Here is a 24929-nt window from a genome sequence, read left to right on the forward strand (position 1 = left end):
CTTTCATCCCTCTTATTTCTTGCAATGTAGACTTAGCTCTAGTGACATCTTATGGCTTTTAACATGCCAACGTGTCAACGGTTGGTCAAAAGTGCACTGAAGTTCCTTTGAGAGGGTAGAAAGCTCACAAATTTAAAAGCTTTCCTGTAAAGACAATTGAATATCATGGGTGGAACAGCAATGCAGGGTAGTCTGGAAGATTAAATGTTCTTTAAAATAATACATGCAGTGATGCTGAGTGGGGTTGTGGAATCTCTTCTCCAGAAGCTTGGATTCCAAATTAGCATTGTATGTCTACAGGGGATCGGAAGCACTAGTGGCAGTATGTACAGTCAGTCACTTGTGCTTCACTGTTAAATGCCTCTAAAGCTATATCTATTTAACTTACCTTAATGCAATGTCATGATATATGACTTTTTGCCATGAGTGTTGGCACACGTATATACTAGTGTTAATTGGGCATAGCTGTCAGGAGGTTCAGATATCCCTATCTTGCTGAAGAGTGATATTCTGTAACTTGTGATACCCAAAGTGTGGAAGCCAATCAGTTTTTAAATGAACTTCTGTCTGCTAAAGTAAGAGTTGTCTTGGCTAAGCTTGTATTAAAGCAATGGAAATGATTTTTTTCTGTTTGACAGCTTAGCACTTCCAAATGCCGGTGCTTTGCAGTCAACAGAAAGCTGAGAAGAGGCCTGGTAGACCCATGCAATGACAGGAAATCCTGGGAGATGTGTGTGATCCCCTTGCACAATATCACTTCTCATATGTCCTGTCTTAAGAATGTTTCTTTCTTACAGCATGTGTAAATTGACAGGATGCTGCAATGAGAGTGGGATCTGTCTTTTGCAGTAAAAATACTTACATTGTGCAGTTCAAGAATTGCTGCACAGAGTAGATCAATTAAAGTAATTGTTTGACAAAAGGCTTCCATGAAGCAGTGGTATCAGAGTACAATGGATCACTAGGACTTTCACACACAATGATAATTAACTTATCTTTTTGCCTTGCTGACATTCTGGAGTGCAGTTGGATCTCTACACAGTAATTTGTGTTCTTTCTTTTATGCTGCATCTCTCTCTACTGGAAGTGCAGTAATCTAATCTTTGTGGTTTTATTTTAGGGTAACTCTGCTAGAACATCCATCTGAACAGTAAAACTCAGCTCTTTTAAGGACTGTCTGAACACTTGTAGCTCTGAAGAACAAGCAGCACTGGTAAATCTTTCTCTCATTTACTTGGGATGAATTAATATTTGGCATGGGAAGAAAAGGGCTAAGGAAAAATTGCCCATTTAGCTCTGGCTCTGCTTAAATGGATTGCTTTACCAGAATAGTAACTAGCTGGAGTCCTAATACATAGCAGCAGACTGTGTTGCATGTCTGCTTCTGGAGCAGAGGCTAGGCCAAAATTGGAGACTATCATAGCTTCTGTCACATAGAGGGAAAAAGAGTGTCTGATCCTTGTGTGTCTTTGTATAACCTTGCCTCTAAGAAGTTCCTGTAGGGCTCTGGGTTTTTAACCCTAATCTCTTCTCTTGGTTGCAGAACTACAGTCAGCCTAAGTGGGGAAAAATAACAAACTCAGTTGGCGTTTGATACACAGATAGGATATTTGATACTCGGAGGGACAGATTATCCCATATATGCCCACTTCAGGGTTTATTGCACCTTCTCCAAAGCCTGTGGTGCTTTGGATACTGGATTAGATGGACCTCTGGTCTTATGCAGTCTGGCAATTCTTGTGTGCCTGGGCAACGAAAAGGAGTGTTCAGATAACAGGATAAGTTAAAGTAAGCAATCCTGTAGCTCAGTGTGAGAAAGATTCTGTGTCAAGTCTATCACATGGCAGTGTCGTCATGTCAAAGTTTTCTGACATGGTAGAGAAACACAACCTTCTCTAAATCCACTGACCCAAGGCTGCTCCACTGGGGGTGTTTGGTACTGGGATACCTATTTTGAGAAATACTGAACACACTTTCCAGGGTCCCTATCCTCAAGCAATCTGGAGGACTATGTCACGGAGTCCCCTCATTACTAGGGTGCTTCCTTGTGTCTGCATCTGGGGATTAATTCCACTCTGGTCCAGTGCCTCTTTCAGTTTTTTGCTGCACGCCCTGCTGTGCGCGCGCGCACTCTGTCCCTCTCCCTCTCTCTGAGTCAGGGTGCTGTGTGTTTGTGGCTTGGCCCTCCGTCCAGGTCACTGTGCCTTTTCCCCTTCTGGAATATCAGTCTTTCCATACAAAGGATCCCAGGCAGTCTTCTCATTCACAGCCCAGCCAGTCAGCATCACTTCCCCAGTGACTGATAGGAAAATCCAGGCCTGCCCTCTTCTCCTGGTCCCTGCTCAGGAACCCTCTAATCAGCATCCAAGGTCTGCACCATCTTAAACTGTGTTGCCTTTTCCCAAGCCTTTCCTACACTTATTTCCTCCCTACGCCCCGTTTGTCAGCCCAAACTCCCTCCTCCCAGGGATTTAATGCAGATTAAAATTCCACAGGCCCAAACACCTCTCTTTCCCCAGAGAGTGACTGCAGACTACTTCCCTGCAGCCCCTTTCCGTTGCCAGTTTCCTGGCTTTATCCTAGCCCCTCCTGTTCCCTCTTAGCTGGGCTCCATCATTCATGGGATTACTTAGTCCACCTAATTCTCCCATCTGTAGGCTAGCTGATTAACTGGCCCCTTCTCAGCATCATTAATGTCTTGCATACTGGTGTGTGGTATCACGGACTGATACAGTGGTATGATAATTCTAGGGACTTTGTTGTGGAACTATTGCTTGTATGACTATGGGGAGAAATTGAGCATGTCTTGGTTTCTCATCTCTTCCCATAGCCTGACACCACCCAACCTTCAGTTGTGTTGGGCCTTCTTTGGAGACATTGCAGTCAACTAGCAGTTTTGGGATCTTGGCAGTGTTTGATGCTTAAGAGACCCACACTGCTGAAATCATAATGCAGCACTGACTAGGAAGAAATCTCCCTCCCTACCTGATTACCCTGTCTGCCCCAGAGCTACACAAGGTGACCCTTAGAGTCTTAGAATGCGAGGCAACTCCGAATGTGGCTTGTTGTGAGTTGACCCTGTTATGGAAATACTTATTAGTGCTATAAGGAACTCTGCTGCACAATCAGTGGGGTGCTATATGTCCAACTGTAGCTTGATTTGCTCTGTAAATGTGTTGATACGTTGCAAAAGGCTTACATTTCTTCTTTGTCTCTAGATTGAAAATGAATGCAATGCTGGAAACCCCCGAGCTGCCAGCTGTGTTCGATGGAGTGAAGCTGGCTGCAGTTGCCGCTGTTCTCTATGTCATCGTTCGCTGCCTGAATCTAAAGAGCCCCACGGCCCCTCCTGATCTCATTTATCAGGACACTGCTCTGTCACGCTTCCTGCTCAAATCCTGCCCACTTCTGACCAAAGAGTGAGTGATAAATACAGTCTTATAACTAACTGTTTTATGTTTTACAGGGGAAGTTGACCATATCATGCAGTTGTACAAGGACACCTTAAACCTGGGTATAAATAGATGGCAGGGTATTCTCTTGAGATGCAGCACTAAAGAGAACATTAAGGGCAGGGACCTACAAGAAAACCTGCCAAGAGCGACCACTTGTAGGAGTTAGCAAAAGTGGTTGCTTGTAAGAGATGGTCTCTCTCTTCAAAGGTTTGCACACCGGCAATCAGTGGTGTGCGGTGGCCTCTGGACAGAATTGCTCATGATAGGTGTCTCTCTTCAGAGTGGTTTCTAAGGCAGATTTTACTGTATTTTTTGTTAGCATAAAAAAACCCTCCAAATTATTGTTACAATATTGCACAGGGTCTGCAGGATCCAGACCTCACTGGTCATGTCTACACTGCAACTGGGAGTGAACCTCCCAGCTCGAGTAGACACTTGTGCTAGCAGGCTTGAACTAACATGCTAAAAATAGCTAGACCAATGTACTGGGACTGGTGGAGACTCTAGGTAGCCGCCCAAGTTCAAGCCAACCCTATTCCCTGGTTTGAGCTCAGATAGCTAGCCTGAGCTGCCGCCATTGCCTCAAAGTCCACTCAGCTATTTTTAGCATGCTGGTGTGAGCTCCGCTAACACGAGTCTTTCTACCGGGACTGAGAGGCTCATTTCCAGCTTCAGTATAGACATACCGTGTGTGTGGGGGGGGGGTGGGGGTGGGGTGGTACAAATGAATGAAAAAGCAGTCCCTAACCCAAAGAACATTATTAGTGTCCATGTCTTGGCTTACAGCATGGTGGTGTGTTTCCCCATTGTGGAAGTGTGGGGCTCAGCACAACACACTTCCTATTGTGTAAGGTATAGGAAGTTACAACAGATATTTGCTATACTCCAGTGAGCCACAGAGCATTTTGACACAGTACCCAGACACTTCTATAACTTGTAGTAGAAAAGCTCTTCAATCCATTTGTCAGTGCCCACAGTTGTCCTTTCAAGATTTGAAACAATCAGTGTTGAGCAAAGCAGGTCTCCTTCATAATAGTCTAATAAATAAGAAAGCAATGACATACTGGCTTTTGCCAGCTCTTCTTTGAGAGGGAGGCTTGTAAAACTGGCATCTGTTAGTTAACCTTAAAGGGTCACTCCTGCAGTTATCAGACCAAAACTTTACCTACTCTGCTGTCTGCAAGGTTGACATAACTTTCAACAATAAAGTAAAATCAAATGCTTAATGCTGGGCTATGACATTGGGGAAGAATCTGCGTTAACTTGTGTGTGAAGCTTTGGAAGGAAACTGACTTCAGCTTAAAGCTTCGTAAGTGTTTATACACAAGGAATGGAAAATACTTTGAGGTCCTTATTCTGAAACACTGTATTGATTGATTCAGTCTGCGAGAATTCAGGGATTACTGAATTAACTTGAACTCTGAGTATGAAAGGAGTCTAAATGCTTCTATAATAGCAGGAAGACTGTTTGTATTCCATTAGGATCTTAAAAGCCTCAATCAAGATTGGGGCCTCATTGTGTTTGCACAGCACCTAGCACATCGGAAGACAGCCTGAGTCCTAAAAGCTTATGATCTAAAGAGACAGAGCGAAGGGTAGGAGGAAGAAAATATTAGATCCATTTTACAGATAGGGAACTGAGGCTCTAACCCAAATTCATACAGTAAACCTGTGGCAGAACTGAGAATTGAACCTACATCTCCTGAATCCCAATCCAGCACTGCAGCCCAAGACTATCCATCTGTTCCCAGATTTGCAAGAAATATTCATCATGTGGCAATGAGTTGGTCAAGTACAGTCTGCTAATACAGACACTCAGGTACTAGAGGTTTCACACCAGTGACTCTTGCTCACATGCGCAGGATTATGCTGATTATCAATTCTGAAGGCACATGACTAGTGAGGTGGGGCTTTAGTGCACCAAATGAAGGTGAAGTCCAGGTGGATGCACTCAGTGCAGACTGTTGCAAGGGGCATTGGTCTTCCCTGTCTTTCTCTGACTTTCATCTTTGTTGAAGGCTAGGTCCTCCCTTTCCTAAGACATCTCTAGAATATAAACATCAAAAACACAGATAAATCAACACTTGATGGTTACAATTCTGTTGTGTAATAATTGGGGGAAATACAGAAGTAAATTTTCCACAGAGCTTTAACAGCTTGTGCAATTGGACTGTGTACTGTCCACTTTTATCACTGAATCCACAGTGTTAAAGCTCTGATCTGAAATTTTAGAGGTCAGTCTGCGTTTGAGTGGGACGCTCTTCAGCATGTAACTCCTGTCTAAAAGGAGGTCCTCTCTGTTTGGGTAGTATAGTTCTCTGACATCTTTGGCCAAATTTTAAGATTGAAATACATAGAGACAAAGATTTCTTTTAACTTCCATTTCCAGAGACTTATGGGAAACAAATATTAAAATCTCTGTAAATGTGCATGCAGATCATTCACCTGAGTGATTAGCCAACACTATGGAAATTACTTGTGCTCATACTCTTGTTGTATCTTGTCAGGCTTGATTAAATACTAGCTGTTTTAATGTGTAGCTGTCTCCTTTTTTTTTTTTTTTTTTTTTTTTTCTTTCAAGCATGAATGCAAAGTAAGTGCCACAATTTCTCCTCCTGTGTGTCTATACTCAAGTTTTCTGATAAATCCCCCACTGGTGCAGCTCTTTCTCTATAGTAGTGAATGGAAGTCACTCTCTGGCTTTCAGACATCCGTAACTTCAAATTCAGTTTACATATTGGAAAAGTAGTGTCTTGTTAACAGGTATTACCTTTTTAAAGTGAGTGAGTGACTGGTAGTAGGGCGTTTTCAAGAAAGGGAATGCATGTGGGTAGAAATGAGAGAATAACTTGGTTGCTGTCCTGTAAAGCTCTATAGGAAATGCCTGAAATGGTTTAAGGGTTTGGTTTATTCCCAGCTTCGCAGCCTTCAGCTGCGCTTCTTATACTTTCTCAAAATCTTTAGTTACACTGATCAACAGACAGTGTCTGCACACTGCATATATGAAGCTACTGAATCTGATTTTAGAAACTAGGCTCTGGCTAGTCCAATCCTAAAGACATTCTGGACTCAGATTTCTATCATCAGATATGCCACTCTTGTGCAATGCCTTACACTACAGGATTACACTTCGTGTCCCTCTTTGATTCTATTATTTTTTTCTTGACAGGCTTATTCAATGAATCACAAATCAGGATGTTAACCTATTTTCCTTCCGTAGTCCAGCCATGTTAAGTGAATTAGTGAGGAGCTTCAGATAGTATAGTTGCATGAGCATGTTGCCAGTTAGATACCTGGGACTTGTAGATGCCAGTGGTGCTTGTAACAGGATCCTCAAATCACAGTTTGCTAGAAGCTCTCCACTGATCTCTTTTGGACTTCTTCAAACCCAGACAATGGAAAGGAATTAGATGTGCTACTATCCCTAAAATCCCCATCTGCCCTCCTATCCATCATCCCACTATTTTCATTGTCTTGCTCATCAAATGAAAAATACTTTATAAGTGATACTATGTAGCAACAGGTGCTAAACCTTCATAATTTAAGAGCCACCGTCTCTTGCTTTGAGGCCCTTATGCCCTGATTTGTGAATGTCAGGCCTTCCAGTGCTCAGGGATGATCAATATTTACCAGCTTCCAAAAGTTCAGTTCAGATAAGTTAGCAACCTGTTCTTGTTCATTTATAACTACAGAATTGTTCTGTTGGCTGACTCTTGCCTAAATAAGTACATCCTATATTCATTGTGTCTTTTTCTGGGCAGTGTTTTGGTTGCGTGAGTATTTGTGCTGTGCCAGTTTGTATCCATTCTCTTTGGTTTCTTGAGAGTGGGATTGATAACCACAGATCCACAGGAAATCAGTTTCCTTCCCAGATCTCCTTCCTTCCCCCCAAGACTTCTCATTAAGGATTTAAAACTGCAAACAAGTTTCATTTTGCCAGGCTTAGGCAAATGATTCTGTAAAACGCCTTTTAATAAATGCTGAAAGCATGCCTAGGAATACAGCCTAGGTTTTTTTACCCTTTTATCCTTTGCCAGTGTAGTAATTTATATCAAATAGTCATGCTGTCTGGCACCAGAATACTATTTTATGCTGTCATGCTTTGTCCTTCGACTGGTTCCTCCTGAAATGAGCAAATATCAAGTTTCCTTATGCCCTTCTCCTTCCTCCGTTCTCCAACAGTGGTCAAGAAAAAGACTGCAAATACTTCGTGTTTTACATGGTACTAACAGTTGACAAATGAATTGAAAGAGGAGTTTTGACTTTGCAGCCTCAGGACCATGTGAACTAATCTGATAGTAAAGTGGGATGCTAATACATAATGCATTGTGGATTTACAATAGGTTGGAGCACAGGACTTATCTCTTCACTCCCCTCTCCCTATGGAAATCTAGCACTGGCTTTCCAGTCTTCCATGTGGTTGGTACCATAGCCTTACATTCTGAAGCTCATGTTCTTCAGAAGAGTCTGTGTTACTCCACTTCCATTGGTTTGGCTAGAAACATTTCTCCCTTGCCTCTAATACTAAAGCTTTTTGGGATATAGTTTATGAAATACACTCTGTTAAATAAAACTGTACTTAAAAAAAATCAAAAAATTGAGGCTGCTGCACAGTTGAGGAATCCCCTTTTGCGGTGCAAGTGCTTCTTGACTCTCTGTAGACAGCTTCCACAGGCTAGGTTTCTGGTGTCTATAGTGCCTTTTTTCACAGAAAGGCTAATGTAAGTATGAAGCACCCCAAATAGCTTTCATTTTGTCTGTTGTATCTGATAGCTAAGACTCCAAATATGCAACAGGCCAGGTGAGGTGATTTAAGACAAGACTTTCTGAATCGTTCTGAGAAGGTTGAATCACCTGTAAACTACTCCTCTGCCTTGGTAGTGAATAGGAAGCAAGCTCATAGACTTATACATTTTAAGGTCAGAAGGGACCATCTGCTCCCCCCTACACAGACCCACCATACAATTTCTATATGCAGATATGGCCCTTGGGTCAAAAAGTTTGCCCACCCCTAAGTTAGACCCTAAGCATGTGGGCAAAATCCACCAGCCAGACACCTGGGAAAGAATTCTCAAAGTAGTAATGACTATAAAAAGTTTCCAAGATCAGCCTTCTTGGGAGGAAGTCCAAAAATCCTAAATTTGGAAAACTTCTCCCTCCAGCCCCACTCTGAAAGAATGAGAAGTGTAATCTCAGTTACAGCAGAGGAGTTGGCATACATGACTGCTGGGTTCTAGTTGTGACCCTGTAGCAGACGTGCTGTAACCTCATTGCTTCCTTACCCATCTGTAAATGCATATAGTAAATGGTAATATCCTGTCCACAAACCACCAAAACTTAATCTGGAAACAGATCTGTTGATATTGGCTCTATTAATACCAAATCTTGTCAGTTTCTAACAAATATTTTCTTCTTTCTCTCCCTGAGTGACTGTTTATTGCATCAGTCACTGATATGTGCGGTTGGTTTCCTTAATACAAACAGAAAGCATGTGGTGCTAAAAATAGGCTCACAAATACTAATGGCATTTATATAACCGGATGTGCATGTACTCAGCCAGTTCAGGTTAGGTACATATAGTGTGGAACTGATAACTATCAGTGACAGGGCATGTAAATCAGTTACTGTAGTAGGTAACCATCAATCCCAGATTTGCTTTCTTGTCAGCCTTGAATTGTAGTGTTTAGTTATTGAAATACATTGGTGGATGTGGGTGGTGTAAAGTTTCAAAAAGGATATTTATAGGGGCATCTGTCAGAAGAAGTTGTGTTGTATTGCCTCAGATGTCTGTCATTGGTTAGGGTAATAGTATTCTGTAGCAGACTCGATCATAACAGGGAGATCGTTTCGGATGAGCCAGAACAAGGGCCTCTGATAAGCCAATCTGAACTTGTTAGTTAAGGGCACTTTGTACCTTTTGGACTTGGATGCAGATTTGGCTGCTTCGGTCTCACTCTGGTAGCCATAAGTGAGAGTTCGAATATCAGCTAAGAGGTTTCCAACTTGATTGTTGCAACCATGTGCAGGTGCCAGCATAGACTTCTTTAATTGTAGTGTCTCAAGCCTTCCTTATAAAAGGAGGTAATAAAACTGCAAACAGCCTATTAAAATGCTACAGCATTCTTGATCAGTCCGTAAGATTGCCAACACCCCCTGATGCAGTAGAGAAACATGCTACCCTGAGACAAACACTGCAGTAGCTTGTATAACTTGGAGAATGAGAAGCTGCTTTCAGGGTATATCTTTTCCTTTTGGTTTATGCTGGGACAGGATTATGGAGAAGCTAAAGGCAGCCTTTGTTATCTCCTTGGACTCTGTAGCACAGTTCGAGAAATCTTTGTTCCTGTTCCCAGTGGAAGACCACATCATGTTAACTATGTTGGAGGGAGCTACAGTATTATAACGACTCTAGATAGTTAGTTAAATCCAAGGCAGACTGCGAAGAGTTACAAAGTGATCTCACAAAACTGGGTGACTGGGTAACAAAATGACAGATGAAATTCAATGTTGGTAAATGCAAAGTAATGCACATTGGAAAACATTATCCCAACTATACATACAAAATGATGGGGTTCTAAATTAGCTGTTCTCATTCAAGCAAGATCTTGGAGTCATTGTGAATAGTTCTCTGAAAACATCCACTCAATGTGCAGCAGCAGTCAAAAAAGCTAACAAAATGGTGGGAATCATTAGGAAAGGAATAGATAATAAGACAGAAAATACTGTATTGCCTCTTTATAAATCCATGGGACGCGCACATCTTGAATACAATGTGCAGATCTGGTCGCCCCATCTCAAAAAAGATATATACTGGAATTGGAGAAGATATTGAAAAGGACAACTAAAATGATTGGGGGTATGGAAAAGCTTTCATATGGGGAGAAAGTAATAAGATTGGGACTTTTCAGCTTAGAAAAGAGACGACTAAGGGGGAATATGATAGAGGTCTATAAAATGATTGGTATGGAAAAAGAAAATAAGGAAGTATTATTTACTCCTCATAACACAAGAACTAGGGGTCACCAAATGAAATTAATATTCAAGTTTGTCACAATCCTCTTCTTAATAGGCAGCAGGTTTAAAACAAACAAAAGGAAGTATTTCTTCACACACTGCACAGTGAACCTGTGGAACTCCTTGCTGGAGGATGTTGTGAAGGTCAAAACTATAACGGGGTTCAAAAAATAACTAGATAAGTTCATGGAAGATAGGTCCATCAATGGTTATTACCAGAGATGGGCAGAGATTGCTGTTTGCCAGAGGCTGGGAGTGGCTGATGGGATGAATCACTTGATGATTACCTGTTCTATTCATTCCCTCTGAAGCACCTGGCACTGGTCACTGTTCGAAGACAGGATACTGGGTTAGCTCCAGTATGGCTGTTCTTATGTTCTTAACTGGGCCTCCTACAAGGTAAGATTTACCATGATGTGTCCACTAATCTGGACTTCTGGTTGAATTCTAATGGGTCATGTCTGACAAGCTTCTAATGACAAGCTTCTCTAATGGGTCATGTCTGACAAGCTTCCCATTTTTCCCTACTCTAGAGAGAAGAAAAGGAATCTTAAAAAAAAAAAAAAAACCCCACTAAAAACCTCAGGCTGTCTTTTTCCAGTACTTAAGACTCATGCTATCCTATTGTGGGTATTTCTGTCCAGGTGGATTGAGTTTGAACATATGTCCTGTGATGACTTAGAGCACTGTATGAAATACAGTATACGGAATAAAGCTGAAATTGGATATTTCTGTCTCTTGCGGAGGGTGCAGATGCTGGCACTTTAGGAACATAATTCTTGGCTAGCTACCAATGTATCCTTCTACAGCAGCAGTGATAAACCATAGTGCATGTCATGGACACTTCTTTATCATTTGTGTTGTTACTAATAGTACAAGCTCAGGGTCACACCAATTCTGTAAATAAAGATGTGTATCCACAGGACTGTCCTTGGGAGTCCTATATAGTCTTTCACCACAGTACTTTGTGGTGCTTGGTTCCCAAAGATATATTTTTTTTAAAAGAATCTCACCATTAAGAGAAGCAGACGGCATAATACTTCACAATAAAACAGTTGTAGGATATCTAAAAAATGGAGAGCCAAGTGAACTTTTGACTGGATTCTTCGATCTGTCATATGGTACCATTTATAAAAATTTGTTCCACAGCCTAATGTATTTGGTGGCTGAGATTGGCCTGTTTGTGTCACATTAGCACTGAAGGTCTCAGTCAGATTGTTTTCTCTCTGTGCGTGCGTGCGTGCGTGCGCGCAAACCCGGTAAAACGGCCCCTACCCCAGAGAGCTTGCAGTTCAAGTGAAGACCCTGTCTATTTAGTCTATAGTGTAATCCATGGTTGGCTTACCTTGAAAAATTCAATAGGTAAGAATTTGTGGTGATTGTAATAATTGATCTACTACTAAAGATTAAGAAAGGGATTTCCAAAAGGAATAAATTTCTACCCTATTTATCAATGTAAAGATATTTCTTATCTTCCTAACTGGTAGCTTAGCAGACTTTTAAAAAACCAAACAACCCTGCATAAGTATTCTCCCACTTTGCTAGGGTTCATTTATAGATTTGACTCCTAGTTGATCACACCAAGAAAGAGGAAAAACAAGTTGCTTTCCCTCAACATATTCCTGTCTTAACTATCTACTTTCCATTCACTAGTCAGGTTCATCTATAATATATATAAATAATTTACATCACAATTCTTCTGACGTGGACAAAGAAATAGTTTGTCTCTTGCAGCCTGTTGTAACCTTACTGCATACTGGTTGGAGGCTCTGGATTTATTTTCCTGTTATTCCAGCCTGTGACACAAAGCATTGTAATTTTACTTGCCTTTCTTTGTAAAGCACTTTGGGATCTAGGGATGAAGAATAAAAGTATCACTCTCCCTGCTTTTACAGATAAACTGGATTTAATTTCAAAAGGTTATAAATTTAACTTGCCCTTGTTTAACAATAAGTGGATTTTTTTTTTTCTCCTTTTCCACTGAAGCATCCAACTTCTGGATTTTGAGAGTTGCTACCTACTGTTAGATTTTTGTTTCCATACCCAGATTATCTTCCTCTTGATATGAAAGAAGCTAAACCTTTAGGGTCTTTTCACTTTCTCCAAGATGGTACTCTCCTCCTTCAGTGTTTCCTCTCTTCTTGGCCAGCAGCTCTGTGGCTTTGATTTTGTATGTGGGACTTTGTGTACATAGTCCCCTGACCTTTGAAGTAAATATGCAGCAGTAACTACAATTTCAGCACTGATGTCCCTCAGGATGTTTTGAAAAACGATAAACATTTACTCAACAACCTCCCAATGCCCTGAGAAAATCTTTCACTTTTGCTTGTGCAATGGTGTTAGCTTGTTTTTGAGCTCAGAACTTGCCCATCATTTACTAGCTTTATTGAACTTGTTGCAGACCCTGATGGCTGGCCAGTGCTCTGACCACTTTGGAGTGACCAAGCTGCAAGCGCAGTTCTAGTTACAGCAGGTTAGAGGTGAATAATGGGAAGAGGATTGTGACAAACTTGCATAAGTTTGCAGCCATCCTTAATCAAGAAACCCAGGTGCTGTGAAACAGTGTTTCTCGACCTTTTAAGTAGCAAGTACCCCCTAGCTTCTGAAAATTTTAAAAAGTACCCCAACGCTCAATTTTCCACGGGATTTTATATTTACAGACTAATGTGAGCCATATGTTGAAAGAAGGACTGAGTATATAAAGCCGTGAGATGACAGATGTCAGATCTAGTGTGGGTAGCTTACCACCTTTACACTAGGGGTGTACAACTCAAGTATGTACCTCGGCTAGAGGTGATGTTGGCCAAAGCTAGGAGGCTTTGAGCGGCATGCCAGTGCCGGGGACTATAAAGCGTCGTGCCAATTTTTTGCCATAGTTTTTTGAGGAGGAAGGGGTGAGAGAGAGAGAGAAACAAGAAAAGAAGGTAACTGGTAAAATCTGGGACTGTCATAGTTGTCAGCTAGAGCAGTGAAATTGACATGTTTTCTGGGCACTGGGCTTTGAGCCAGCGAGGGGGGCTGCCACCTGGGCAAGTTGCAGGTAGCTGCCGCCTGGCTGCCAGCCCAGGAGGTGGGCGACTACCACCCAATCTGAACTGGGGCAGAGGAGGCTTCTGCTCTGGCTGGGACCCAGGGATGTGGGCAGGCGGCTGCTGCCCGTCTTCAAGCCGGGGTGTGGGAGACTGTCCCTTGGCTTCTGGTGTGTCAGACTGGTTTTTAGCTGCTTTTATTTATTTAGTCTCGGTACAGCTGAGACATTAAATATGGTTTTAAGTCCATTAAATTCCATGCATTTTTTATAAACTTCTACTGAACTGCTCATTTGATCGGAATCTCCTCAGTCCTGTAGGGACTTGGGTACGTAAGGGATCTTAAGACCTCTTTTTATTTTATTTTTTTACATCCCCCCCCCTCCTCCCCTTCGTCTCATTGTGAGAAGGCTGTCTGAACAAGTGGGACAAATCCATTGAATCAAATGCTGTAGATTTGGTAGGAGATGATTAAAAATGAAGACTGGGGTGGGATTGCACTTTACCCATTTCAGTTATGTTACCTTGATAGAGTGGCCTTTGGTATGTAAAGAAATCCAAAGCAGATTATGTAAACTGTGGATAGCTCCTCATGTTTTCCTAGGCTAGCTCTCTCTGTTTCCAGCAGAAGGAACCCAGTCTTGGCATCAGAGTACTATTCTGGTTATCCTGACCATCCAAGGCTAGTGAGTACTTATAACATTTAGCAACGGAAGTGTAAACACATGAGGAATGCTAAGATGTCCTTGCCCAAGGCAAAGCAGCATGATACTTCTAAATTCAACTCTGCTCAGCCACTTAATAGGTCTTCTGAAAAGCTGAGCATTTTGCATGCTATATTAAGGTAACATGCCTAAAAAGGCTCTTTGCTTGCTTTCTGCTTGCTCGCTTCTGAGAGCTTGTGTGAAATACAAAGAATAAATGGCTGTGCGGAGAGCAAGTTCTGCTTCCTGGACTCCTTTGGTGCAAGAAATAGAATTTTGCAGAACCTCAAATGTTCTGAATGAAACAGGCACTGAATTTTAAATGGAGATGTGGGGAGCACGTAGGTAGCCTATGAACATATCTGCACAAACTCTGGGATCCCTGCGGTCTGCATCCTTTTACTTAATCCTTTCTGTTGAAGTATAAGCATGTACCTATGTAAACTGCCTCAGGGTTTGTGGCTGTGCAGGCTGAAGTGCAAAGTCCAACTGGAGTTGTGAAATGAACTGCTGTTCTGGAATTACCCCTTAAGATCAGTGCTTATATAATTTCTAATCATAAGTCTCTGAAGGCAGCAGTATGGATTTGCTCCTCAGGAATAGTTCCAAACTGACAGCAATGATCTAGGGCAGTGTTTCTCAATTATATTTCGCCGTGGCACCCTTGCGCGGCCATGCGATACCCTCCGCCAACAAGTCCAGGAAATCTTCCCCTTTTCGGCGGCACGCTCTGTAAGCCGTTTTCGGCGGCACGCTCACGGCTGTTCAGCGGCGCGCGATTTGTGTTGTTTTGTTCCGCTTTTTCGCGGAACCCTTCAACACAGCCCGCGGAACCCCAGGGTTCCGCAAAACACTATTTGAGAAACACTGATCTAGGGTGATAGGATCAGACGCTGGAAGCGTAGCATAGGTGGGGAGAAGGAATTGACTGTGAATCTAAAATAAAATAGAAATCTTAAGCTCTGCAGATGCTGACTGGCACCCAAAATGGTGTCCTGGTTTACCCCCTCTGGGCTGGATTTTGTTTCTGTGACTCAGCAGGGTCACCAAATCTGTTACATCTGAATGACTGGATATGTGATAGTAACTGTAAACCGGGTTGCATGTAAATGAGGGAAGACGTGAAAATGGAACTTGCTGCTGTCTTAATTTTCTCATTAAAAAGGCAGCACTGAACAGTGTCAGTAACTGGACACACTAGCCATAGTTGCCAAGGGAACAGTTGTTGTTTTGGTTTTTTTTTCCCCTTCCAAACAACAAGAACAAAAATCTACTTCAGAGGCCTTAGCTGTTTGACTTTACCCCCCTCTCCCCCCCACCTCCCCTTGTTGTGGAGTACCTTGCTGTTTAATACTGACCTTATTCTTCCTAAGTTTGGGGAGGCAGATAGGAGTGCAAGCAGGAGGATTTCCTCTTGCAAGCAAGAATGCAGGAGGACTTGGAATCGCTCTATTAGGGAACTGTTCCTAGTGCTATAGAAAAAGCCAGAGGCCAGATGTTCATGGAGTAGGATGTGCATTAGTCTTTTCAATAGTTTGATGTCTTTGTTTAGTTTCACAAGCTCAGTAGTGTTGGCATGTCAGTTTTCACAGGTAGCATATGAACCATATTAAAGGTAGGCAAACCAGTTAGCCTTAGAGTTAAGAAGTATGTCCTTGGTATCTAAACTCTTGAAAATAACCTTTAATGTTAGTAGTGTTAGACCCAGCAAGCATATAGCTATATTTTTGCTCTTTCTATTAAAACTTAATTGGATAAAATTTTGTCCAAGAAAATCTTGGGCCTCTGCAGTCGTCAGCTGTTACAATCAAATAAACATTTAGGGTAGGGCTGTAGGAAAATGGGAGTATGTAGCTCTTTGAACACATGCCTCTGTTAGACTGATGAGCCTAATGTTCCAACAGTATCACTGGGTGGGTAGGAGTGAAAATCAGATTTGTAAGGGAACAAAATGTTGATGAAGATGTGGGAAGTAGTTCCATTGAGAACCCCCTTCCTTTTCCTGATAGCAGCAACTTTCTGCCCCTTCTTGGAATAGAAGTGTAGAACTTCTCTCCCAAACGTACCTGTCTCTTTTTGATGATGATGCATGCCTTATCCTGTGAAATCCCAGTGTCTTGGGCTATAGCTGCTAATTGGTGCCAGTCCAAAATTTTGGACCCTCTTTTTCAGCGCTTAAATATCTAACTTAAAATAAGAACCGCAACCACAGAGAAGGAGTAAAAATACAAAATAAAGTACCTCCTAATGTGGATTATAGATACCAGAATTTGTGATCTTTTTACAAAAACGGAATATCTGCTTTTGAGAGAACAGTTTGAGTGCTGGAAGAGCTGGGCCTCATGTCCCATCAGCCATATATCCAGCGCTGGTTTGTGCCTTGCATAATATAGCTTTGTGATTTTTTCAGTCATCTCTCTGCATATACTGTGCATGTGGAATTGCATGCAGCTGGCATGCTATATAAATAACGGAATTTCACATCCTTGTTTTAGCAAGTAATCTGTGGCATTATAAAATTGGATTGTACAATAAAATTCAGACACATTGTCATTTAGTTCCATCTCTCTTGGCCAGCATGTTCCCATTATCCCGATTCCTTCCTCACCTATAATCCTACACTTAAATCTCATCTGCTCTTATGTGCATAGTTGCTGAAAAATTTTGGAATAGCTGGCATACAGCACAGTGCTGCTGGCAGTCACCCAGCTCCAGTGCACCTCTCCTAGCATAGAGATGTCTGACCAATAAGAGAGAGATGCAATTAGTTGCCTTGTAGCTTCTAATTGGATGATAGAATCTCTAAAATACACTAAGGGCTAATTTACATGGTTACAAGGTTACAGTGCTTTTGTAAACAAAGCACTCAGAGGCTTCTATCCTCTGTTTTTGCCTCTTGTAGAAGTACCTGTTTCTTTGGTTGGAATCTATTTTTGTGCCTTCTTGGAATGTTACACTTGCAGGAACAATGTGTCTCTGTGTAACACCTACCTTTTTCTTTTTTGAGTTCTTCAAATGTATCTTCCAACACTGTGCTGAGGGGATGGAGTGAGGGCAGTAAGCATAGGAGAATGGCAAAACATGTCAAACTGGATCTGAGCTCTTGAGAGATACAGACAGTAACTTTCCATTCTCACTAAGCAGCTGTGCAAGGTCCTTGCTCATATCTAGGAATGTCCTGGGGGAGAGTTCAGTGTTCCTTACTTTGGGTTAAAGTGCTGCATGTTTAATTCTGACATCAACAAGTTCCAGTATTGGCTCTCTGTCTCTTGTCACAAAGTCAGCAGCATAAATTACCACACCCTGATGTTAAAAGTAGCATGAGGAAAAGTGGCCATATATTGGTTATGTCCTTCTGCATGGCTAAAAAGGGGCTAACTTCTGGACTTCCAAGAGTATGTTTGGAAAACAGACTCCAGTTCCCCCTGAATCTGTCCTCTACCTCCAAAGTCTCTGCCGTTATTTATGTAACTCAGTAAAGAGTTTGGGATAGATCTATTTGTGCAATACTAAAGTAGCTGTGGTGAATTTCCAGTGCTGCTTCTATACATAGTTTGGAAAAATGTTTTAGATCAATAAAGAGTAGGAGGAAAATTGCGTGCCTTCAGATGATCTCATAGGCTAGTTTCAAAGAGTTATTGGTTGAGAGAGTTGGAGCAGTAGTTTTCTTTCTTGGGTATTTCTGAGGTGCTGCTCAGTCAGGCAGGGCTTTCTTGCCATGTTTGTGAAGGAAGAGGCATTTCCCAAGTAAAATATGGCTTTTTATTGTATTGGTTTGGGGACACTCTGGAACATTTTAAATTGGAAGAGTCATTCCCACAATTTATAGGGCTTCAGAATTACTGTGGCCTATAAAAACTTTCAGAGTAGCTGTAATCTCGTTTCAGCTCTGATGATCCACTCTTGAATGCAGAGGGATATGAGAGGGACTTGAATCAGTCCTTTTTTTTCTAATACTGTTCTCCCTCTTCATACTCTTGTCCACTGGGTAATGTGAATGGGTGTGATAGCAGTGGATACATACTGCTGCTACTGGGAACTAAGATATATTATCAGTATACAACAAATGGGAGGGGGATATCTTTTGTGAGAGATTAAAATGTCGTCATCTGTGTTTCTGGAACTGTATCATGGAGGAACCATAATACCTGTGAGCTAAGGTTGTGCTGAGATCTGCATTTAAAGCAGAGATTAAATCTTTATGTATGAGTAATATACTTTCTTCTCCACATTTAAAGCAGTAGCTTTTAGAGCAAATCTACTAGTTTTGTATTTAAATATGACCCTTGCCTCAGCCAAAAAGATTGAGATAAGGTTTTTCAGAGCCCTCTAGCAAATTCTTCAAGCTTGAGACTCTTAAACTGACTCACTTATAGACTATTCTAAAATATAATGCTATTAATAGGAAAGTATGTATGAACACCCGTCAAGTTTTAAAGAATATTTGTTATATTTCTAATCAATGCTTGTAGAGATAAAAATACGTTTGGTAATAACCTTTTTGCATGTCCTGAGGCTTATGGCTCACATACACAGTAGTATTAGCTCCATTCACATATTACAGTATTAGAGTGAATATGGGAGAGTGCAACTGCTCCTGTCTGTTTGACTTCTTTGGGGGCAGAGAGAAAGGGGGCTATTCCATACAAGTTTCCTTTCTTCCACATGCCACGTGATCTAGGTGAAGCTTCTTGTCCAGCTAATCTTTCTCCCCTCCTCAGCTTGCCATTTCAGGCTGAATCTTCCTGTCTCTCTCTCTCTTCCTCCTCCTCCCCCCCCCCTTCAGGCTTGCAATTTTGGGCCAAATCTCTTATTCTGTATGACTTCCCCAGAGCAGCTCCTCTTGCCTTTTTGGCAAAGCCCTTGCAGGTGGCAGCAGCATTGGCTTGGAAGCCGTGTTCCACGTGTATGCTTTCAAGCTGTTTACAAGGGTCTTCAGAACGCTAGCCTGATATAGTTACCTGCCAAAAATCATACTTCAGAACAGATCCTGATAAGACTTTTGGCAATTAATCATACAACAGAACAGAATAAAAATACAGCCAGACTGCTCAAGGAAACCTCTTGTACCCTCAGTGCTGCTTCTTTGTTAATAAAGTAGTAACTAAATAGGAAATAAAGTTGACTCCCTTTAATAGGCAGGGGGAAACTGAATGTGAAGATCAGTTTTGGAATTGTCCAGTCTTAGTTTGTGAATTCAACTCCCATCTATGTTTGGAATTATAAGGATAATATTTTCAATAGTATGTCTGTCAAATTGCATTTGGCAATCCTAACTGAATGTAATGAATTTTTTTTGTTTAATATTGAAGCATTAGTAGTAATTCTTGAGTTAAGGTTGTATTGAGATTTTTACTTGTATGTAAAATCCCTGTGTCTGAAATAGGGAGTCTAATCTGTATGCTCAGCGAATCAACACATTTTTTTATAGTAATTCCTTTATTGCAGTAGCAGCCCTAGAGAGCTATGCGCTACACAAACGTAGGAAGATTGTCAGATCCTCTTCATATAATCTTAAAATGCCACAGCGGCAGCGTGAGGCATAAAAGCAAGGCAGTCAGGGTTATAGGTGTGACGCTGGCTTGATTAGGGGAACCATTTACGATAATATTTAACATCAATATTTCAAAATTACATTAATTCATGTGAGGTACGCCATGTCAGGTACCATTAGAAAGGTTATAATTAGCTAAGTATAATGTTTATGTGCATGTGTCATATTTGTATTGAAAGTTATGGATACATTTGATGTATCTGTTTATCAACTTATGCTGTGTTTCTGGGCGACACCCCAGACAGGTTGGCTACAGCACTAGCCTGCTTAATGACCTATTAAGGAAACTCATAGGTACAATGGGCCCAGGGGAGAAGCCAGAGATGCACCTGATGAGTCATCAGGACTTACTCATGTGGCCCTGGACTCCATCTTATTTCTGTAAATTTCCACAAGTAGCCTGGCAAAGGCCAAGGAACATAAAAGGCAGCTGCACCACATCCATTTTGTCTTCAGTGAGTCTTTAGCCTTACTTACCTCTGGATCAACTCATCTACAACTGAAGCTGTGAAACAAAGGACTGAGACCCATTCAGGTACTGGAGGTACACCAGAGGGACTATACAAGCCTGCAAACTCCACAATTCTAATGAAAACCTCATACATGAGAACTTTCAAATAATTTGTATGGATGTGAGGGCTTTAATCATTTAACATTCCTCTTCTAGTTTGTTTCTTTCCTTTATATAATAAACCTTTTAGTTACTAAAGGATTGGATGGCAGTGTGGTATTGTGGTTAAGATCCAAACTGATACTGATTTGGTAATGTGGCTGACCCTTTGGGGTCAGAAGAACCTTTTTGGTAAAGCGCATAGAGTTTTAAATAACCTATCTCTTTACTGGACCAAGTGGTTGATTGGGAGCCAGAGACTGAAATGCGGTAAAAGGGGCTGTGTATATTTTGCTTTAGCTTCTTGATAATCAGTGTGGGGAATCAGAAGCATTGTTTGTGGCTGGTTGGGAAGTCTGACTTCAGATTCTCCTAGCCCTGGTGGGGGACACTGCTCTCCTTTTGCAGCCTATCCTGACCTTGGTATTTTCAGGTAGTCTACCCTAGGCACGGACAGGTCACAATAGGAATGTTTCATATTACTTTTGTATCCAGTTTATATTTTGTCAATTACAAAAAACTTAGTTTTTTGGGGAGGACTCAGAGTTGAAGTGGGAAAGCAGAATGACAGCAAGGGATTGTGGTGTGAAAGGGGAGGGGAAAGTAAGGATGGGGAGGAGCTGGGAAGGAGAGCATCAGTGTAAAGGCCTTTTAATTGAAGTCTCATTTTATTGGGCTATTGCCTACTGTGTAAGCAGCAAAGTTGAATGGAGGAATCCAAGCTGTTCTCCTGCTTTTGGCAAAGCCCTCACCTCACCCCTTCACAAGAAAACAGGAACTTTGCTTCATATGGTCGGGAGCAATAAAAGAGGAAGCAAATGTCAAAATGCCCTGAAAACATCACAGAGCTGTTACTGCACAGTCTGTCTCAGATTCCCAGGAGACTGTCAGCTGCTCTTTAAACCTGCTTTGTGTAACATGCCCTGTGTAGTAAGGAACTTGACTCCTAACTGGGATGTGTGCTGACCTATGTCCCTTGGGACTATTTTTCTCCTGCTAGTTAATGAATCATATTCATACATTTAATGTTAAGGGATGATTTGTATTCGTATCCCTTTGAGGCATGGCTGGGTCCCTGTCCCCCTTGTGTGGTGTTGAGATGTTTGACCTTTCATGCCTGTACAGTTTTATGCCTCTCATTAACTGAATTCTTGCCAGCTGTGTTAGTGTGTTAGCGAAAGAGATAAAACCATCCCCTTCCTGCCCCTCCCCCAAACCTCCACATTTTCCTCTTGAGTTCTCAAGGAACAGTAAACCACAGATAAAAAGCCATCTGCCCTGGCATCCAGCCCTAGCACGCTTCTGATAAGCTTAGTACAGATGTGCTTCCCTCCTTTGACAGGAAATGCTTTATTTAGCTCCCTGCAATGGATTTGGGTTGTTTTGGGTTTTTTCTTTAGTTCTCACTCTAGCAGCATGAGAGGCAGAGTGGCCCAATAATATACACTTATCTAGCACTGTGCTCTTCAGAGCTATGTACAAGCACTGAGTCACCACCACCTATCAGGAAGGCATGTGTTATATTAAGGGACTTGGCATGGGACTGACAGCCATACCGCAGAGTCCTAAAACTGGCTCAGCCACTGACTTGCTATGTAGCCTTATGCTCATGCTCAACGAGTGTCTGTCTGGGTCCAAATTTCTAAATGGCTTAATACCTGTTTACTTAAATTAGTCACTTATGCCACCTAAAATCTGAAGAGGTGGCCTGTCCCATTTTCACTGTTCCAATAGACCACAAGGGATATTGGTTTCTGGAACAGCATGTGTACGCTAGTCCTATCATTAACACCTTAATGTGCTGGAGCTTCTGAATCCTGGCCTTTCTGCTATCAGTGCTGACTAGACTTCAGTATGGGGAGCATTTCCTTTTCTTCCACTCTAAGCTGGCAGAGCTGTTCATTACAGCACTGCTAATCATAGCAGCATATATTGAAACCCTTGTTCCTCTAATCGCAGGAAGTGACAGAGGGAATGTCTCTGGTGTGTCTGAGAATTGCAAATCAATTCTTAGAAGCTCAAGACTACAAAACCAAATCCCCTCTCTCTCCTCGCAGGTACATACCACCCATGATCTGGGGAAAGAGTGGACATATCCAGACCGCTCTGTATGGGAAGATGGGGAGAGTGAGATCACCACATCCTTATGGACTTCGCAAGTATCTCACAATGTCAGATGGAGCAACAGCCACCTTTGATCTCTTTGAGCCCCTGGCTGAACACTGTATTAGAGGTTTGTCAAACAACCTAGTTGGAATGTATGGCTTTAGTGTGTCTGGTTGGAGACGTGTCTAAATATTTGTTAAGTATATTTAGAAAAACTACACTGCTGTCCTTGAGAAAGCCAGAAAGATTGGGGGATAACTTTGACTCTGTGAGTGGGGGAGATGAGGACTCATAGCCTCCCAAATTAGATATTGCTTACAAAATTTGCACTGCTCTGTATCTATGTATTAAACTTCAGAGCAGGGGCCATAAAAGGTTTGTTACAGATGTTTGGGAAAATAAAGTACAGAACATGAAGCACGAAATTTAGGAGTTAGCCATGCATAAATGACTGCCAGAGTTGCACATAGAACAGGTAAAGGACATATTCCATATTCCCAAGATTTAATGACTCTCAAACTGCCAGCTTGCATTACATCCTGGTGTGAGATAGGAAGGAATTGAATATGCAGCCTCTTGCATAAATAAGAAGTTTCAGAAGATAAAATGGGATAGGTTAGCAATAATTCCATGCTATGGCATATGCTAGGAGCTGTCCAAGAGTCAAGGGTGTTGGCTTTCCTGCCTGTGGATCAACATTTTCTAAAGCTCCCAAACAGATAAAGTGCACAGATCAAGCCAAAACATTCAGTTGCTGCTATGGGAACCGTTGAATCACAATGAAGTGTAAACACTTATTTAGATGGCAAGCCTGAGGGAGAACCATCACTAGTGATGTGTCAAGCCAGATAGCCGGGGTCTGCATTGACTTTTTATCTGTACAGAGTTATCTCGAGAGAGAGCAAAGGAGAATCTCGGTATTTACAGCACTTTGGAAAAAAAATTAATTTAAAACTGCTTTATGATCAGATCCTTTCCTTCTAAAGTCATCCTGGACTCAAGATTCAATCTTTAAAAGAGGAGAACTTAAACACACTTAGGGTACAAAACCAGGTGATTCCAGATGTCAGTGGGTAACTGTATTTGTATGTTAGAAAACAACTGCCCTAGTAAATGCAAAATCATGAGCTTCTCCATTTGATTAAACACTAGGCTGTCAGGGAGAACTTGATCTTTCAGCTCATTGATACCAGCATGGTTCTGTTGAACTGGGATTTCACTGAAACAATGTGAATTCTAATTCTCCATAGCTGGCTTCACTTGCAGGATGTTTATTCTGTCTAATCAATTTAAAGGAGTTCTCTTCAGAAACAAATATGAGCTAGAATCCTCACTTTGTGGTAGGATGCTGCACAGTGACAATCACTGTCATTCTAGTCCAGGTCATCTGTGAAGCTGGGGAGAAGCTAATGGGAAGCAAAACTTTGCAGTAAGTAGAGGCTGCTAGGGAACATGATGTAGAACTAAAGCACTCTTGTTTGATAACTAGTGCTGCATGACAGTGTCTTGGGACCTCAATTACGGTTTGCTCACAAAGTACAAAAATGCAGTAGCTGACTTTCCTGAGAGGCAGAGATGTGCTCATCCATCTCAGAGCACATCAAGCTCTTTGCCTAATTCTATTTCAGAGAATTAGCTATTGAACAGAGAAGCTGAATGGTGACAGTCATGAGTTCGATATCAGACTGGCCAAGTTCACTTGGATTTTTTTGACTGTAGGGTTTTTAGGTATTATAATAAGTTACTGTAGTTCCCCAAAGTAAGTAGAGACCTTTAGTCCAACAGTTTGACATGGCTTTTGTCACTTAATCTTGGGTTGATGAGAAGGGTTTTGTTCAGTTGTTGTAGAATAAATGCTTCTGCTGTAGATGCTAGCCTCATCTAATTTAATCAAAGGATGTCTCCCCATGTCGACATATGCAGGAAATAGTACCTCGTAACAAGATTTTTTTCCCCAGAAGACTTGGGGCGGTAGCAGCTACACTTCTGTATCTCCTACCTCCACATTTAACTTTTGTGAGAGCAGAACTAAAGGGAATAAACCTCTTGTGCATATCTATTTATAGTGGAACTTGCAGTTTTTGGCCTAAATTGACTCCTCCAGTGGGCCTGGCAGGGGGAAGTAGGCTTAGTAGCAATAACGAACCCAGGGAAAAACCATCTTTTATTGCCCTCAAGGGGCATGCTGTCTGTAGCGTGGGGAAGCAGCAGTTTTCAGGATTCCCAGAGTTTTCAGCTATCACAGTAGACTACTGCTGGGGGAAAATATTTAATATGTATATTGTTCTTAACTGATACAGAATTCTTGCCTCTAGGAGGTGCCTGTAGAACTGCTGATGCAAACTTTCATGAAGTCTCTCCAGAAAGTCTGTGCAGCTCCCTTTCCAACAAGAGTTGCACGTTTGTCTTCTTTGCACTTACAGTTTTGCTACCGCACCTCATTCTAGGCTAATTTCA

The 24929-nt window shown here is 41.7% G+C and overlaps 1 protein-coding gene across 2 annotated transcripts in view; it reads left to right on the forward strand.

Annotated features, from left to right (window-relative positions):
• Positions 1-24929, forward strand: part of ABHD2 (abhydrolase domain containing 2, acylglycerol lipase) — a 62548-nt gene that overhangs the window by 12027 nt on the left and 25592 nt on the right. For both annotated transcript variants that reach the window (XM_067555670.1, XM_067555671.1), the window contains 3 exons: positions 1121-1213; positions 3219-3419; positions 22424-22599. In XM_067555670.1, coding sequence (XP_067411771.1) covers positions 3226-3419; positions 22424-22599 — 370 coding nt within the window. In that variant the 5' untranslated portion in view covers positions 1121-1213; positions 3219-3225. The remainder of the gene's footprint in view (positions 1-1120; positions 1214-3218; positions 3420-22423; positions 22600-24929) is intronic.

Source organism: Emydura macquarii, unplaced genomic scaffold (genome assembly GCF_026122565.2).
Source record: "Emydura macquarii macquarii isolate MOO-44397 ecotype Brisbane River unplaced genomic scaffold, CSIRO-AGI_Emac_v2 contig_1644, whole genome shotgun sequence".
In the NCBI taxonomy this organism is placed as follows: domain Eukaryota; kingdom Metazoa; phylum Chordata; order Testudines; family Chelidae; genus Emydura; species Emydura macquarii.